The sequence below is a fragment of the Spinacia oleracea genome, chromosome 2 (assembly GCF_020520425.1).
Source record: "Spinacia oleracea cultivar Varoflay chromosome 2, BTI_SOV_V1, whole genome shotgun sequence".
Classification (NCBI taxonomy): domain Eukaryota; kingdom Viridiplantae; phylum Streptophyta; class Magnoliopsida; order Caryophyllales; family Amaranthaceae; genus Spinacia; species Spinacia oleracea.
In genome coordinates, this window is record NC_079488.1 from 20,316,836 (window position 1) to 20,335,738 (window position 18,903).

An 18,903-nucleotide genomic window follows, 5' to 3' on the forward strand; every position below is an offset into this window, starting at 1 on the left:
TTATGCATTTTATATTGCCTTAAAATGCTTATTGAGTTTATGTATGTGGTTATTTAAAGCAATGTGTTCACTTTTAATTAACCAACATAGTAAACTTAGGTCCCAAAATAATATTGAGTTTACGTGCTTTTCCATACAACACCTATAAAGCCTTAGATCATGAGTAATAGGTTCTGCCAAAGCAGGGTGTTGCTTATAATTCCGGGGATAGTAGGGTAGGTTTTTTGAAACTTACATGTTAATGTTTGGTTTAACTCAACAAAACTATCAAAATACAAAGTTTTGGGTTTTGAAGCTAAGAGATAGGAAAATACAAAGAGTTGTTAACCTGTCTACCAAGAGTTATAATCAGTTATAATTAGTAAAATGTTTACTTACCTCGAATACTATAAATTAAAGTAGCAGGGCCAAAGTCCGTTTGATTGTAGTGGGAGGGGATCTTGGTTAATTCTTTATTCAATGGGGACTTCTAATTTTGAATAAAGGGTAGTAGTGAATTGAATTTGTTTAATTGCTACTTTTGATAAACATTATATTGAATCTTGCTTTACTTTTTATTGTAGTTATCATGTCTGGTGCAAACAACTCTACTTTTAACTTGCGCCCTCTAATTGAAAACAAACTGAATGCACACAACTTCCTACAATGGGAAAAGGCTATGAGAATTGTTCTCAGAGCGGAAGGAAAAGAAAGTGTTCTTGAAAATCCACTCCCTCTTGAACCCCTGCCACAAAATGCTACTGAAGCTCAATGTCGAGCTAAACAAACTCTCGAGGATAACTCTCTGCAAGTAACATGTTTGATGCTTGCTTGCATGGAACCAGAGTATCAAAAGCGTTTTGATGGTCTGGATGCCTACACAATAATCCAGCAACTGAAAACTTTGTTTCAGAAGAATGCTAGATTAGGGAGGTTGCATAGTATGATGGTTCAGGACGAGGGGAACTTACCTGGTGAACCTGAACATAAGGATGTTCTAATGGTCAAGAGAGGTAAGCAGTTCAAGAGTATCAATGTCATAGAAGTTAATTTAGCTACAACTACTTCTTGGGTATTTGATACCGCTTGTGGGTCGCACATTATTGGTAATGTGCAAGGACTAAAAAGAAGTAGAAGCTTGAGCAAAGGCGAAGTAGATCTCCGAGTAGGCAATGGAGCAAGAGTTGCTGCTTTAGCTGAGGAGATTATAGTTTACGCTTGCCTTCTGGTTTAATATTAGAACTTTATAATTGTTATTACGTTCCAGTTATTACCAAGAATATAATTTCTATTCCGATTTTGGATTCGGAAGGTTTTTCATTTCAAATTATGAATAATTGTTGTTCAGCATATTTGAATGGTATATTCTATGTCTCTGCTAAATTATCAAATGGTTTATATGTACTAGACTTACAAAACCATATCTATCACATAGAAAACAAGAAACACAAACCAAATGATTTGAACCCTACTTACCTATGGCATTGTCGATTAGGCCACATAAGCTCAAAGCGCATAGAGAAACTTCATAAGGATGGAATTCTCAAATCATTTGATTTTGAATCATTTGAAGTATGTGAGTTTTGCTTAATGGGGAAAATGACAAAATCTCCTTTCACAGGCTCAAGTGAAAGGGCCAATGATCTTTTAGCCCTCATACATACTGATGTGTGCGGACCTATGAGTACTTTGGCTAGGGGAGGGTACGGGTATTTCATTACTTTTACTGATGATGTGAGCAGATTTGGATATGTTTACCTCATGCGACATAAGTCGGAATCCTTTGAAAAGTTCAAGGAATTCCAAAATGAAGTACAAAACCAACTTGGAAAGAAAATTAAAGCATTGCGATCCGATCGTGGTGGTGAATATTTATCTCAAGAGTTTGGTGATCATTTGAAAGATTGTGGAATACTTTCGCAATTGACTCCACCAGGGACACCACAATTGAATGGGGTTTCCGAAAGAAGGAACCGAACTCTATTAGATATGGTTCGGTCCATGATGAGTCTTGCTAACCTTCCTGCCTCATTTTGGGGATTTGCGCTTGAAACAGCGGCATTCACACTCAACAGAGCTCCGTCCAAAGCAGTAGAAAAGACGCCATATGAGATGTGGACTGGAAAAGTTCCAAAATTGTCTTTTCTAAGGACATGGGGTTGTGAAGTTTATGTAAAACGTTTACTTTCTGATAAGCTTTCACCCAAGTCCGATAAGTGTCTTTTTGTGGGTTACCCAAAACAGACTAAGGGATACTACTTCTACAACCAAAGCGAAAACAAAGTGTTTGTTGCTCGCGATGGTGTCTTTCTGGAAAAGGAGTTTATTTCCAGAAAAACAAGTGGGAGTAATGTATATCTCGAAGAAATTCGAGATGAGCAACAAATGGATGAGGTTCACACCTCGTCAGAGACGACCCAGCATGAAAATGCTCAGGAGGCGGTGCATTCCATTCATGCGCCTTCTACCGTCCCACTTGGAGATAATCCATGCGAAGTCCCTCAACCTAATGAGGTGGAAACTTCTCCTGTTGTTCCCCAACGTAGGTCTAGTAGGACTGCCATTCCGTCAAAGAGATATATTGATTTCCTTTTGACTGAAAGTTCTGAAATAGAGATTTTAGAACATGAGGAACCTACTAGCTACACAAATGCTTTGACGAGTCAAGACTCCGAGAAATGGCTTGAAGCCATGAGATCCGAAATGGATTCGATGTTTGAAAATCAAGTATGGGACTTGGTTGCTTTGCCTGATGGGGTTAAACCCATAGGTTGCAAATGGATTTTCAAACTGAAAAAGGACAAAGATGGAAACATTGATGTCTTTAAGGCAAGACTAGTGGCAAAAGGTTTTAGACAAATTCATGGTATTGACTATGATGAAACCTTCTCACCAGTAGCCATGCTGAAATCCATTAGGATAATTCTTGCGATTGCTGCCTTTCATGACTATGAGATCTGGCAGATGGACGTCAAAACCGCTTTCTTGAATGGGTTCTTGAAAGAGGATGTGTACATGACACAACCACAAGGTTTTGAAGATCCAAACAGTCCAAGAAAAGTTTGCAAGCTTAAGAAGTCCATTTATGGGCTTAAGCAAGCATCCCGGAGTTGGAACCTCAGATTTGATGAGGCAGTCAAATCTTTTGGCTTCCTCAGAAATGAAGAGGAATCTTGTATATACAAGAAGTTGAGTGGGAGTAGTATTGCTTTCCTAGTCTTGTATGTGGATGACATACTTCTCATAGGAAACGACAAGACCATGCTTGAGTCAGTCAAGGAATGGCTTAAAAGTTGTTTTTCCATGAAAGACCTAGGAGAAGCTGAATACATCTTGGGAATAAGGATCCATAGAGATAGATCCAAAAGGCTGATTGGACTTAGCCAAGAGACTTATATTGATAAGGTTCTTGCAAGGTTCAAGCTGGAAAACTCCAAAAGAGGTTTCATTCCCATGCAACATGGCATTTCACTTGGCAAGACTCAGTGTCCTTCGACACCTGATGAGGTCAAGCGCATGAGTAATGTTCCTTATGCCTCTGCAGTAGGGTCCATTATGTATGCCATGGTATGCACTCGACCGGATGTTGCATATGCTTTGAGTATGTGCAGCAGATACCAGTCAAACCCAGGAGAGGCGCACTGGATGGAAGCAAAGAATATCCTTAAGTACTTAAGGACTAAGGATGATTTCTTGGTCTATGGTGGAGATAATGAGTTGGTTGCCACTGGATACACCGATGCAAGCTTCCAAAGTGACAAAGATGATTTCCGATCACAATCTGGTTTCATATTTTGTCTAAATGGAGGGGCTGTGAGCTGGAAGAGTTCTAAGCAGAGTACCATCGCAGATTCTACAACAGAGGCTGAGTATATTGCAACAAGTGATGCAGCAAAAGAAGCTGTTTGGATAAAAAAGTTCATTAGTGAACTTGGTGTAGTTCCTAGCATTGAAAATGGCGTTGAGTTATATTGTGACAACAATGGTGCCATTTCTCAGTCCAAGGAACCCAGATCGCACCAAAAATCCAAACATGTGCTCAGGAGATTCCATCTTATTCGAGAGATCGTTGAAAGAGGGGATGTGAAAGTAAGCAAGGTTCATACTGAGGATAACGTGGCTGATCCTCTGACTAAACCGCTTGCTCAACCTAAGCATGAGAGTCATACTAGGTCTATGGGGCTTAGGCATATGGGAGAATGGCTTTAGTTTGTTTACTTTATGTTTACAATTGTAAAGACATTTATTATGCTTTGAATGTTTATCAATAAAAGTTCATTCTTATTTAATTGTTTGGTTTAGTATTAAATAAAATGTCCAAATAACTTGTGTTTTCAAATAGGATTATCGAAAACGTTTTGATAATGGAACCCTATAAAGTGAACTGAAATCACAACTTATTAAGTCCCTAGTCTAAATCACTAAATTGGACATAAGTGATTTATGTGAAGACTAGCATGTAATTAATTGATAGTGCAGTTCCATGGGCTATGGAGACATAGGGATGTCTAATTGATTATATGGATGTATACTTGATGCATTGTGACTTGACCTAACTAGATTCTAAAAGTAGAATCAAACTTCTATATTTAGTGGATTCCTTAGACATGAGTATGTCTTAATAACCACGAGACAATTAGTTTAACTTTGACGCTGTTAAACGCCGCGCCGTAAAAGGAGGTTATAAAGGCAGTGATCAGGTGGGCTAAGAATTGAGTGGGAGTTATGGTCATACAAGAGTGAATAAGTCCTCCTATTTGATAGGAATGGTGTCTGGGCCTCTTGATGAGCGAGAACTGAAAATTGCATGGCCATGCGGAATGGGATTAAAAGTTAATCTTTATTTGAACAGTTCGAACTCGGCGATCAAGAAACTAGAATTTGAGAATAACAGTGTGTTATCAAATTTTGGCATTAAGAGACTTAAGGAATTTAGCATTGCGTTCTTGTCTTCGGACAAGTGGGAGATTGAAGGAATTATGTCCTTAGACATTTCCGGCAATTACTAAATATAAATAGGAATTAATTATGAAGATAATAAGTTAATTATTTTAGTAATCATATTTGCTTGCTAGAGAATAAATGTGATTAGCAGGACAATATTGATTGGACCTACAACTAAAATATATTAATCCTATAAGGTCACACATATAAGCATTAATTGGAATGGGCCCAAAGGGCCCGATGGCAACCGGTCTGTTAAGGGAAGAATGTTGGGCTTTGGTTTTGTGTTAACCTAAAACTCTCACATTATAATAGTTATAATGTCAGGGATTTAAAAATCACGTTCATTCAATATCTGACAAAAAGGAAAACACAAAAACCCTAATTCTAATTCTCTAAACGCCGTACATCCCAAACAAAGCAAGAGACAGATTGTGATCGTTCTCTTCCGTACTAGCATACGTGGGATTCAATTCGTGCTTGTGGACTGAGTAGAGGAGCAACAAGTGGGGCTCTAAGATCTTCGAAGCTTGCATACGAACGGGAGAACACGCTTCAAAGGTGATTATTCTTTCGACTTAATCTGATCTATACTATTGTTATGCATGAGATCCTGTGATAGATGTTAGGAAATTGTTTCCTGAAATTCCGCTTTATGCATCTATATGTTACAACAATATCCTTCCTTAGTAGCCAAAACTAAGGCTAAGGATGGCCAGATCAAACCCAACGGTGGTGATAATCAGGACTAGGCTAAACAGAGTGCCAAAATGATAAACCCATAGAGTCTGACCTGGGCCACAAGCAAAGTAGGATCACATTTCATATTCGTATAACCCACAAAGGGTCAAAAGAAGCTCAAGTGTGTTTCCAAAATAAATTAGACCAAGGAGATCACGTGGAAGCAATTTATAAAGTTATTTCATAAAGTTTTATTTAACAATTACTATTTGCACGTACTCCGATACAAAAATTTAACCTACTAAAAAAGCTTCTGAAGTTTCTGCCATTTCGTCGGGACTCACCGTTAGAGCTTCTGATGCAGGTTCCTCTGTCCTTGAGTTCTCCGTCATGAAATAAATTACAAAGAAAACACCCAAATTCTAACCTATTAAAAAAATGAAAAAATATAAATAACTGTATCCAATTCTTTGCTTCCTTCAACTTAAATACTCCATTTAGATTTACAACGCCATAGGTAATCTTTAAGAGTAAAGAGAAAGAGGAGCAAGTTGTCGGCGGTTCAATAGCTTTTGCAGAACCAACATGTGGCGCGTTATTAAAAGGACTTGTCGATTTAATGGTACAGTAGTTCGGAGTACTTAATTTTTAATATTAGGGTTGGAAGGGTATCAATACAAAATAAAACTTTTACCCACTTGAAAAACAAACAAACAACCCCTTTTAATGATTTTTATTATTTTTTTAATTTAGATGGTTCAGATTTTATATAAAAAAATGAACGGACCAGATCTTATAAGTCCAGGAAGTCGTCATTAGTCGACGACCTTTACAGAAGTGTCGAACAATGTATTTTGATAAAATATTCATTTTCTTTTTATAAAATGTTCAATTTTTTTTCTGGAATATATTTTGTTACTGAGTTTTGTTTTGGAATATACTATGAGTTATTTCTAGTATTATATTCATAATGGAAATGTTCTTTGTACTAATATTCAATTTTTCTATCGTAAAATTTTAAATCTACACTCATTTTGGTAAAATATTCAATTCATTTTGGTAAAATATTCAATTCCTTTTTATAAAATGTTCGTTTACTCTGATATACTAAGTTTGGTTTAGAAATGTTCAATTAATTCAACTCCTATATTCATAATTTCAATGTTTGAACTTTTGTTCATTTCTTCAGTCCTTTTTAATATTAAAACTCATGATAACTGTTTTTATGTTAAATGTTCATTTTGTTTTCATAAAATATTCATTTCTTCAAACTGTATTTTGCTCTGGACAAACATTAGTTATACATTTATAAAATCTAGAGAACAACCAAAAAGGTTAATACTCAAATTTAAGCGAAGACCAACTGAATCCCAGCCAGAGGTTCAGAAAGTATTAAGGTATAAGATAATATCAATTTTTTATTAAATTTGAATGATTTTTAATATTATATAATATAATGTGTCCATTAACATCATATTAATAAAAAATACAGTGAAGGAGATGGGAATGCATCTACAACTTCTGAGACAGAAGTTCAAAAACCATTGAGGTAATATAATGTCCATTTTTAGCTTTTTGAATGATTTTTTTATTAATTTTATATAAAATGATTTGTACGTTTACACCTTACTATTCAAATTACAGTGAAGGAGATGAGAAATCTTCATCAAAATCCCAGCTTGAAGTTACTGAGAAATCTTCATCAAAATCCCAACCTGAAGTTCAAAAAACATCAAGGTAAAAAATAATATGAATTTTCAATTTAGTTGAATCGTTCTTAATTTTATATAAAATAGCATGTATATTAACAATATATTATTCAAAAAACAGTGAAGTAGATCAAGAAAATCCTTCAAAATCTTTGGTACAAAAAAAGATTGCTACAAAAAATAGGTACAATTTTGCTTTTTTTTTACAATTCATTTTTTCTTCTGCATATTTGTTCATAATTGTTTCATTGTTTGTTCATTCATTTGGAATTGTTTGTTCTTTATTTTTTATGGTTTATTCTTTATTATTGAACAGCTCTTTCTTTCTTGTTTATTTGTAAGTTTATATTTAAATGATATTGTTCATACGTTTTCATATATATGATCACACTTTTTTTGGTTTAATTTATTGAATTTTTTTTGTACTTTGTTTATCAGGGGCAACATGTTAGTGAAACAACTTTTAGCAAAGAGCATAAAGCAGAACAACAAAAAAAGGGCTGCAGAAATGGTAGCTGCAGCTGCTGCAAAAGACAGCAAAGAAGCTGAGGAAAGGATAGCTACACCTGCCGTAGCTGCACAAATAGAAGCTGAGAAAAGGGCACCTGCTGCTGATGCAGAAGCCAAAAGAGTCGCTGAGGAAAAGGCATCTGCAGCTGAGAAAGAAGCCAAAAGACTGGATGAGGAAAAGGCATCTGCAGCTGATGCAGAAGCCAAAAGAGTGGCTGAGGAAAAGGCATTTGCAGCTGATGCAGAAGCCCGAAGATTGGCTGAGGAAAAGGCATCTGCAGCTGATGCCCAAAGAGAAGCTGAGCATAAAGAAGCTGAAAACAAGAGGATGAAGGCTAATAAGAAAAAGGAAGAAGAAGATAAAGCTGAAGCAAAGAAGAAGGATATTGAGGAAAGAAAGAAAGAATATGAAGATAAAATGAGCCAGCTTATTGCTAAAAACAACAAAGAGTTGATAGAGGAAGCGGAAAGGAAACAATCTGAGAGAAAGGAAAGAGAAGCTGAGAGAAAGAAAAAAGAAGATGATGATGCCACAAAAGCAATTGCCAAGGTGGTTGAAAATATAAATGCTTCAGAGAGTGCAGATCCAACCAATGGTGGTAATGGCACAAAAAAATGAAGGAAGACAACTGCTAACAAGAAGAAGACCATTCAAAATATAATTATTGATGAAGCACTACAAAAGAAGTTGCACAACATATCAGATTCATACAATCCGAGAAGAAGTACAAGATCAATGGTGAAAGTGCAACAAAATGTTTGTGCTGAAATAGTTAGAAAAGAAGAATTTGATGGAAAAGGTAAATATTTACATTGTTCAATCTTATTTCAATAAATTTTCAAATATATTATTATGTAAGTTGTACTTAGTATTTGTTATTAATGTAGATGTTTCTGAAGTTACTTCCAAAGTAACAAATACTCCAAAGAAAAGGAAAGGGGTTGAGAAAGAAGTTGAGGATGAGCTTGTGGATGTTGAGATCATAAAAACAAAAAAGCAAAAAGGTAAATATATATAAAAAAAATGTTAAACAATAATCTAAGATATTTGATAAAATGTTAATATATTAAATACATTGTAATCTTTTTTACAGGAGTTGAGAAAAAAACATCTGTTAAAGGAAGATTTCTTCCTCTTAGGACTGCAATGAAAAGAAACAAGAAAAATGATACTGAAGAAGTGAGAGATGAACAGAAAACATGTTTTACATTTAACATTGTTCAAAGTTTTTTCATGGAATGTTAATTTGGTTATCATAAAATGTTATTTTTGTTTGCATAAAAATTCTTTCTGTTTTTATCTCAGTTATTCAAAGTTTTTGGTTATATGTTCAAAGTTTTTTTCCATCATGTTCAAAAATTTTCTATATTAAGTTCAAAGTTTTCTGCATTATGTTCCAAGTTTTTTATCATATGTTCAAAAAACTTTGAACATATGATAAAATAACTTTGAACTTAATAAAATTTAACATTGTTCAAATTTTTTTCATGGAATGTTCATTTGGTTATCATAAAATGTTATTTTTGTTTGGATAAAAATTCTTTCTGTTTTTACCTCATGCAGTTATTCAAAGTTTTTGGTTATATGTTCAAAGTTTTTCTCCATCATGTTCAAAATTTTTCTATATTAATTAGTTCAAAGTTTTCTGCATTATGTTTGAAGTTTTTTATCATATGTTCAAAGTTTTTGGGTCATATGTTCAAACAATTTTACCATTTTGTTCTATTGATAGGACTTGCAAAAGTCATAGTTAAAGGGAAAAGAAAAATGAAAGAAAGTTTGAAAAAAAGAAAGGAACAAGAAGAAGAGGTTCAAGAAGAAGAGGAATTAGAGGGAGATGACAAAGAGGAGGAAGAAGAGGATGAAGAGAAAAATGAGGAAGAAGAGGAAGAAGATGAGGAAGATGAGGAAGACGAAGAATGGGAAGAAGAAGAAGTGAAAGAACAAAAAAAGATGAAAAAGGTATATTTAGTATAATAAAATGTTAAACATTGTATTACATATTTATCAAAACTTCTTAATTCTATGTTCTTCTCTAACAGAGCAAATAGTACCGGTGAAGGATAGGTTGCTTATGTTCGAAAAACAAAGACAAGAAATAGGTAAGACTAAAATTTATTTGTTTTCCATAAGATTAAATATTCTAGGATTGTTATTAAAACTTACTTATATGTGTTCCTTTTCCAGCATCAAAAAGAACAACACCAAAAGCAAACCTACCTGCTGAAAAGAAAAGAAAGAGGAAAATAACTGATGAGGATTGGGAAGTGAAGGAAGAGAATGAAAATGATGATATTCACAATTCAGAAAACGGTAAAAATAAAAATACTTGAATGAATCTATGTAATTTATTTTTATTCTTATTATTCCTGCATTAATTTTTGGTTTTGTTAATCAGCTTTAATTGTGGAACGGGAGGCTTCCCCTTTGGCGATGAGTACCAAAGAAGTTCCTGCAAGAAAGAAAGCAAAGAAATCAATCGCTATTTACAAGGAGAGAGTAGAAGAAGAAGAGGAAGAAAAAACTGGTGTTAGAGGAGGACATGGAAAATTCATTACTTTCATTTCCATGATGAATGAACAGAAGAAGGAGGCCGTTCGGAATATTGGTCTAGGAGCATTGCTAGATTTCCAGCTACCTACTTCATCCCAACAATTTGTTACATGGCTGTGTAACAACTTTGAGGAAAACAGCCAATATCTTTATCTGCTAAAGAATGAGAAAATTCTGATAGAATTTGAGGACGTGAAAAAGATATATGGCCTTCCTAGCGGTGAAGTAGACATAGTTGAGGCAAAGTCTGACAAGGCTAGTGAAGAATTTTCTGCATTCATGGCAAGGTAAATGATCTTAAGTCTATACTTTTATTTTTAATATGTTATAGACTTCAAAAATCTAACTGCATTATGCATGTACTATAAATGTTCTTTTACTTAAAGTTATTTGTTCAATTGTGTATGGCTTAATATACATTGAGAATTTGAAAGTTTATCTCATACAATTATAATGAGAAAAAGTTTTTTCTGCGTTTATCTCATACAATTATTCATAGTTTTTCCTCCTTATGTTCAAAGTTTTTATCAATTATGTTCAAAAAAATTCCTTATTATGTTTAAAGCTTCTCCAATATGTTCAAAGCTTTTCTCCATTATGTTCAAAGTTTTTTACCTTTATGTTCAAAGTTTTTAGTCATATGTTCAAAAGTGTTTTCCTTAATTAAATTTTGTTCATTAACAAAAACAGATGGAAGAAGACATTAATACATGAAAAGTGGAATCCTAATTAAATTTTGTTCATATTTAATGAAATTTTGTTTTTCTTAATTAAATTTTGTTCATATGTCTATGCTTGTTCTTTTTCTATAACCCTGATTCATATAATTGTTCATAATTGTTCATAGTTGTTGTTGCGTTTGTTCTTTCATTTTATATTGGTTGTTCTTTCTATTTGGGAATGTTTATCTTAATTAGATTTTGTTCATTAAAAAAACAGGTTGAAAAAGATCTTTATAGATTCAAAGTGGAATCCTCTTGGGAATAAGGTCCCATCAGTTCAGAAAATTTTGAAGTACTACAGTCGAGAAGACCAAATTGAGGCTGGACCGGATGCAAATTTCATTACAAGCTTCTTGGTGGTGACTGTCAACACGTTGATCAAGAGCACATTGTCAAACCAAGCATACTTCAAATTTTTGTTCTCAATGATGAATTATGAGCAGATCCGGAACTTGAACTGGTGCAAGTATGTGTGGGAGGCACTGCTCTCAACTACTGCACAGATAAAAAAAAACCTGAAACAAAAGGACAAAGCAACATTTTTCACAGGACCATTGCCGTTGTTGACGGTAACATCATTTACACCTTCTAAATTTATGATTTTAATGTACTTGATCAATCATAGGGTTTTTCTAACACTTATACTTTGTATGTCAAATTTTCTATTTTGACAGAGTTCAAAGAATGAACTTTTTTCCTCCAAGACGAATTCCACTTGTATCCTGCTGGACAAAGGAAATAGGACACAAACGGAATAAATTGGAGGAAAGTGGCTTTGGATTGGGGAAGGTGTTACCCAAAATCAATATTGAAGAAAAACAAACTCGCAAGGTATTACTAAATACATCACATTCTAATAGATTAAAGTTAATTCTTCTGCAAAATATAAATATGTGTAATATTAATCTTATGTTCCTTCCTTTAATATGTTAAATAATATTTTTAGAACATATATAAATAAATGTTCATAACCCTTTGCTTAAATGTTCTTTATTTTTGCATATAATGTTCATACCTCTCTAAGAAATATAATAACATAATGAAGAATTAGTGCATTATATAGTAATAAAATGTTCAAACCTCTTTAGTTATTTATTCAAACTGTATCAATAAATGATAAAAATAAGTGTTCAAGCCTCTTTACTTATATATTGAAGGAAATAATGCCCTTGGTCCAAGTATGCATTCAATGTTAAGTCTAATAAATGCGGTTCAGTATTAATTAACAAGTTAATAATTCAGTGAGATCAAGTGAGCTGAATGCCTAGCTAGAGCCGCTTCACTTCAAGTGGAATTAATGATATTAATCCACAGCTTACTCTTGACTGAACCCGTAGGGTCACACAAATAGTATGTAAACGGGTCAAGTATTTAATGGCATTAAATACTCTATCTATGGATATTCGGAATCGACGGATCTTGGTTTCAGTGGGAGCTGAGATCGTCACTAGCAAGTGAATACTCCGGAAACGACGATATTGCCGGAAACGGAAATATGGATCGTATCGGAAATATAAATATTATCCAAGTCGTAGATGTTGCCGGAAACGGAAACATTGTACGTATCGGAAAATATTATCGGAAATAGAAATATTGCCGGAATCGGAAATATTGCCGGAATCGGAAATATTGCCGGAAACGGAAATATTGTCAGAATCAGAAATATTGCCGGAAACGGAAATATTGTCAGAATCGGAAATATTATCGGAATCGGAAAATAATTCCGGAAACGGAAATATTAAATATTTGTTCGAAACGGAAATTAATTCCGGAATCGGAAATATTAAATATTGTTTGTATCGAAAATGAATTCCGGAATCGGGAATTTAATCGGAAGCGTATCGTACGAATTAGCATCGGACGAGGCCCGCTAGACGAAGGCCCAGCACGAAGCCAGACCATCCCCCAGCGAGCCACACGCACCATCGCACGCCAAGCCTCGACCAGGCCCAGCGCAAGGCCAGGCCCAACCAAGGCCAAGGGCGCGCGCGCGAGAGCACATCAGCAGTGGGCCGAGCGCTGTGCGCCTAGCGTGGGCCGCAAGGCTTGCGCGGGTGTACGGTGCTCGTGCAATGCTCGTGCGCGAATCCTAAAGCAATCGGGATTCGAAATATGATTAAATCCTAAAACTATTAGATAATGATTATTTAATAGAGTTCTAGCAGGATTCTAATTAAAATAATTAATATCCTAATAGGATTATAATTCCTTTCCATACCTCTATAAATAAGTGCCTAGGGTCATAATTTATAGAGACAATTGAAGTATTCAAAGGGTAAGTTTTTGAAAGAAAAATCAGCCATACACTTGCAAACACAATAGCCGAAATTCCTAGTAACCTTAAGGGCGATTCTAGTTGGTCTAACTTGAGGCGGATCCGGACGTACTGTGGACTATCTACGGAGGGACGACATTTGGAGTCCTAAAGACTTGTTCTTGTTCGGTTCGGGCGCAGCTAGGGAGGGCACGCTACAAAGTGTATGCTCCTAAATTATGCTAAATGATTATGTGTAAATAATATGTTTCCTGGCATTAAGGTTTTCCGCATGATTTTTGTTTTGTCATATGTATCATAACCTAACATATATTGTGTATGTACACAAGTGTCATTCAGTATATATAGTTGTTCATACTTTTACTTCTAAAAGATCAAACTGAAACACCTAAAAGTTTACTATTCCCTAATGTATGTCAATTGGTTTTAAAACACATGAGTTCATAGATGAGTTTGTGGGTATAATTCAAGTTGTTGGTGACAATTTGTCAAAGCTTTCTGATTCACTGAAGAAGGTGCAAGAATTCTTCCCAGGAAATGAGTTGGTATCTAAAGTGGAAGAGTTCTTGTCAAAAATGGAAAAAGAACCATCATTAAGCCAAGATGAGTGGTCTGATGACTTCATTAAGGCTCTATTGGAGAAAGAAAAAGAGTTGTTGGATGCAATTAATCTGGAGAAAAAGAAAGCACAAAAGGATAAGCAGAGATATGAGTATAATATCAAGAATGCATTCGACTTGGGACTTTCATCATCACCGATGGTAGATGATGACAAGTTGAAAGGTGAGAAAGCTGGTACATCCACCTCTACGCCAAGTTTTTCACTGGAAGAAATAGATGAATCTTTGGCTTCTGCTATGCTGAATCTAAAACAAAGAAGGGAGGAAGAGAAAAAAGAAAATGAAATTGCAAAAGCTAAGAAAATGATGCAAGCAGAATCAGAAGTGAGTGAACCAGCTTTAGAAGAACCAAAAACAACAGTGGAGCAGATTGTTGTACAACCAGAGGAGATTGTGAGCTTGGATGCAGCTACAGTGGAGACTGAGTTGCATGTATCAGAAATGATGCCTGCAACTAATGTAATTCAAGAGGAGCCTGCACCAGAAGTGAGAAGTGAAAAGGATCCTGCACCACAAGTGATTGAGAAGAAGGTTACACCAGATGGGGTTGAGGAGCAGCCTGCAACAAATAAGACAAATGAAAATGCTGAACCACAAGTGCTTGAGAATAAGGTTGCACCACAAATGGTTGAGGAGCCAGCAGAACCTCATACTCCTACACAGGCGCAGGTGCAACAAGCAGTGGAAGCTGAACTATCTATTGGTGTTGAACAATCTTCTCTTTCTTCACCAAAAACTCCATTGAATGAAGTCTCAATATCAACATTAATTTCAAGCACAAAAACAGATTTGAAATTGGACGAAATTTTTGAAGACAAAGGAGAAAAAAAGATGAAGAAGAAGGGTAAATTTTAACTGTATTTAGACTGAATTTGTATTTGTGAAACTTTGGTTATATTATGAAAACTATTTTAAAGACATAATAATGTTTTGGTTATTTAAAATGTCATGATTTAATTTTTTAATCTTTTTGTTTTTCGTTAATATTCATTCTTTTTATACGTTTTGTTCAAACGTGTTAAATACGTTCATACTCTTCTATTTTTTGTTCTTTCTTTTTCAAACTTGTTAAATTCTTGGATCATTCTTCTGGAATGTTATGTTCTTTCTTTTTGTACTTTTGGTTCATTCTTTTACTTTATATGTTCATATTTTAAAATTTTTTGTTCTTTCTTGTTCAAACCGGTTAACTTCTTGGTTCTTCTTCTGGAATTTTATATTCTTTCTTGTTGAATTTTTTATCTCTTTATTTATCTTATATGTTCATACTCTTAATCTTATATGTTCATACTCTTAATCTTATATGTTCATTTTTATAATTATGTTGATTTTTTGTTAAATTTTTAGTATATACAGAAATGAGAAAGGTGACAAAGGAAAAAGACCCCAAAGGATTCACAAACTACAGGCTGCCTTCTCTTCTCCATATTTGGTCAAGTATCGAGACTTGTTCAAAAATCTGGACACAATGCATCAAAGCCTAGCAGATTATGTCTTAAGTGGTCAGGACAACATGTATTTTCTTTAATTTCACGTAAAAATAATTTAAAATTTAAATTCTTATACTTTCTCCTAATTTACTTCCTGTTTGTAGTGAGGTTCTTTATTATGATGGATATAACTACATCAATAGAGAGGACATGAAAACACTGGTTGATGAAGCGGAAGTGGTTGACTGTGTGATTGATTCATGGTCAAAGTATTTAAATGCAAAGGGCCATAAAGATAAACTCTTCCTTTCAACAGTTCCATATGTAAGTATAATAATTGATGTTATTTAAAATGTTCATTTTGTTTATATAAAATGATCATTTTCTTAAAAAGAATGTTCAATATTAAAACAACTAATGTTTAATATATTTAAATAGAATGTTCATAATTACAATACATAATGTTCAAAATTTTGAAATGGAATATTCATTATTGAAATAATTAATGTTCAACAAAATTAAGATAACAAGTACGAATGATTAAATTGAAATGTTCATCATCATTGTAATTAATTTTACATATCTTTATAATTGAATGTTCATTATCTTTAAATGCAGCATATAATGTGCACAAACAAGGTATGTCCAGCAGGATCCTCCTACGAAAAAAGGCTTGATGATTTTAAAAGCAGGATTAACGAAGAACTGGATAACTATAATTTCAAAAACATTCATCAATTTAAACAGGTAAACCTATATAACTTCTAAACCATTCCAAAAACTTTAATGTTCATTTTAATGTATATAATTATTCATTGTTTTAACTTAAATAATTACCTCTTTTTCAGATATTCATCCCCGTTCTTGCTGCAAAACACTTCTATCTCCTAGTCATCAACCATTACACTAAAACTGTGGATGTAATTGACAACAGGCCTCTACCAAGAAATGTAAAATTTGAAGCTAAATACGAGGGCCACCCAGAAGTTGTGGTAAGAAATAAATCATTCTTAAATGTATATTTGTAAAATCAAAGATATTTATCTTACTATTATGAACATAAATTCCAGATGGATGCTTTTGCAAAATATATGGGCACATTTGGTTATGAGATAGAACCAATGCAAAAGTATGAAATGAATTTTCTCAAGATGAAATGGAGAAGCATGAAAGACTATACAAACTGCGGTGTGTATGTCATGAAGCACATGGAGACCTATACTGGTGATCCAGAACATGAATGGATCTGTGACTTGAAGGCAAATGATGTAAGTTGAATTTTGTTCATTCTTCTTTTGTATTTTGTTCATTTATTTTTATTGTTTTGCTCTTTTCTGTTTTATTGTTCTCTCTGTTGAATTTCTTTTATATTCCTCATTTTATAATTTAGTATTTGGATTTTATAAAACATTTTTAATTTTTTTTTTAATTTATGATATACAGACAAATCAAATAAGGAAGCTTCGTGTCACTTTCTGTGGTCTCCTAATGCTTTCAAAGCAAAATGAAAAGCATGAGTCAAACATAAATGAAGCATGAAGGAGTTAATGAAAAATTAAGCAGTTGTAAGAAGGTTAACAAACAAAAATAGATTTTTAGTACAATGTAAAGTAAATATTTTGGTATTTTGGTGGTTTGTTAAAAAACATATAACTTGGTGTTCATTTCTTTTATGTTTAATATTCAGTTTCCTTTGCAGTATTAAATCAAATGCACAAAAAAATTTGCAACTCAATAATGCATACAAAATAAATATTTATTAACTGCTTGATTTTATGAAAGTTATATATAATGATTAATATCGTTAAACAATGTTCATTGTAAAAATAGGTAATAATCAATATGATTCATAGAACGTTCAATTATTAAATTACTAATATTCATTGTATTTCAATAAAATGTTCATTTCTAAAATACTTAATGCTCAAAATTTTCATATAGAATATTCACTTTGAAATACGTATTGTTCAAAATCTTTAAACAGAAAACACATTGACAAATACGTATTGTTCAATATCAAGTGGAAACAAAAGTAGATAATGTTGAATATATTTGACTAAAATGTTCATAAACTTCAGAAGGATGTATTAAAAAAAATAAAAAAAATTCAAACATAAAATATTATGAAAAATAGTGATGTTCAAAATGTTTGACCTCAATGATCATTCTATTAAAACTAAATGTTCAAACACAAAAAGATTCAGTACAGATAAATGCACGTACAAATTTTCAACTCAATAATCAATAGTTACTAAATCCTTGACTTTTAATGGCTTTTTCAGCAGCCATTGATTCATCAAAAAGAGCTAAAAATGCATCATACTTAAATTTCAAATAAGCTTGATCAATAGCAGATTGATGAGATCCTTTAGTACCCAACGGAGGTTTAGTAACCAATGAAACTTTAGGTCCTTGAACCTTAGGTCCAACTTGAGTAATTTTTTCAGCCTGAATAGATCCTTCAACTTTAGGTACTACTTGAATAATTTCTGAAGCATGAATAGGTCCTTGAACTTTAGCTTCAGTACAAGATGGAGCTTTAGTAACCATCGGTGATGGTGAAAGTCCCAAGTCAAATGCATTCCTGATATCATACTCATATCTCTGCTTATCCTCTTTTGCTTTAGTAGCCGATGTTCCTTTAGTAGCCGATGGTGCTTTAGTAGCCGATGGTGCTTTAACTTTGGTACATGCATCGGTTTTAGTACTTCCATGAACATATGAATCATTTGAGGTTTCATTTGTTGAATTGTTTTCCTAAAATTGACACAAAATGTAAAGACATTCAAAAACAGAAATTTAAATATTCATTTTAAAGAATTAAATATTAATATTTACCTTATCCGATGATTCTACATTTTTATCAACATCAGCACCTCTTCTAAAATATTGGAGCTGGCTTCGGAAAAGAAGCATCAACCTGAAATAATATAGTGATCATTTATCAGATAATAATGTTAATATATTTATAACTAAATGTTCAAACTTTGCAAGGAAATCAACCTAAAATAGTGAAGGATCTAGTACAACTAGATTAGATGAGTCATTAAGAGAATTAGAGAAAATCACAGGGGCACCAACTTCATCCAACTCCAGCAAAAACCAAGCAAAAAAAAAAAAAGAAAAAAAGAATGTTCAATTAGTTATGAGCAAATGATCAATTTATAAAACAAATATGTTCAATATTAATAAATATTTACCATGACTGCAGATTTAGCCTTAAACCTTGTTGCACCTGTAAATTTTGCTTTTCTCTTCCTCCAATTCCCTTTAGCTTTATTGTAGATTTTCTCAACTGTACTCTTCAATCTGTCATTCCTCTCACCTTTTTTCCTTAAATTCTGTGGGTTTTTTTACTAAGGGCACAAAGATATCTTCACCCACTTTAGGATCAGAAAAATCAATAGTACCCCTAATACTCTCCACTTTTTCTTTTAAAAGACCAAAGGCAGAATCAACCTCAGCCCTAGCTTAAAGAG

At 33.5% G+C, this 18,903-nt stretch overlaps 3 protein-coding genes across 3 annotated transcripts in view; 2 read left to right on the forward strand and 1 right to left on the reverse strand.

Annotated features, from left to right (window-relative positions):
• Nucleotides 1-658: 658 nt before the first annotated feature.
• LOC130467265 (vicilin-like seed storage protein At2g18540) lies at nucleotides 659-8,442 on the forward strand. Its single transcript, XM_056835725.1, has 6 exons — nucleotides 659-790; nucleotides 893-982; nucleotides 6,979-7,001; nucleotides 7,097-7,153; nucleotides 7,249-7,341; nucleotides 7,752-8,442. Exons 1-6 carry the CDS (start codon nucleotides 659-661, stop codon nucleotides 8,440-8,442), a joined length of 1,086 nt encoding a protein of 361 aa, XP_056691703.1.
• Nucleotides 8,443-8,559: 117 nt separating this feature from the next.
• On the forward strand, nucleotides 8,560-11,857 carry LOC110802986 (uncharacterized). The gene is made up of 9 exons (XM_022008441.2): nucleotides 8,560-8,623; nucleotides 8,712-8,828; nucleotides 8,918-9,049; nucleotides 9,557-9,786; nucleotides 9,869-9,926; nucleotides 10,012-10,137; nucleotides 10,223-10,664; nucleotides 11,317-11,668; nucleotides 11,774-11,857. Exons 1-9 carry the CDS (start codon nucleotides 8,560-8,562, stop codon nucleotides 11,855-11,857), a joined length of 1,605 nt encoding a protein of 534 aa, XP_021864133.2.
• Nucleotides 11,858-17,665: 5,808 nt separating this feature from the next.
• Nucleotides 17,666-18,903, reverse strand: part of LOC110802987 (protein FAR1-RELATED SEQUENCE 5-like) — a 29,601-nt gene continuing 28,363 nt past the window's right edge. Inside the window, exons 5-7 of the mRNA XM_056835726.1 lie at nucleotides 18,750-18,894; nucleotides 18,263-18,344; nucleotides 17,666-18,181 (exon numbers count right to left, since the gene is read on the reverse strand). Of these exons, the coding sequence (XP_056691704.1) occupies nucleotides 17,666-18,181; nucleotides 18,263-18,344; nucleotides 18,750-18,894 (743 nt within the window). The remainder of the gene's footprint in view (nucleotides 18,182-18,262; nucleotides 18,345-18,749; nucleotides 18,895-18,903) is intronic.

Bases quoted from the DNA above. Each gene is read 5' to 3' on its own strand.
- LOC110802986 (XM_022008441.2), top strand. From the start codon at position 8,560: ATGGTGAAAGTGCAACAAAATGTTTGTGCTGAAATAGTTAGAAAAGAA. The intron at 9,787-9,868 runs GTATATTTAGTA...TCTCTAACAGAG, and splicing joins AACAAAAAAAGATGAAAAAG to CAAATAGTACCGGTGAAGGA. The intron at 10,138-10,222 runs GTAAAAATAAAA...TTTGTTAATCAG, and splicing joins TATTCACAATTCAGAAAACG to CTTTAATTGTGGAACGGGAG.
- LOC130467265 (XM_056835725.1), top strand. From the start codon at position 659: ATGAGAATTGTTCTCAGAGCGGAAGGAAAAGAAAGTGTTCTTGAAAAT. The intron at 791-892 runs GTAACATGTTTG...ACTTTGTTTCAG, and splicing joins TCGAGGATAACTCTCTGCAA to AAGAATGCTAGATTAGGGAG. The intron at 7,342-7,751 runs GTAAAAAATAAT...TTTGTTTATCAG, and splicing joins GAAGTTCAAAAAACATCAAG to GGGCAACATGTTAGTGAAAC.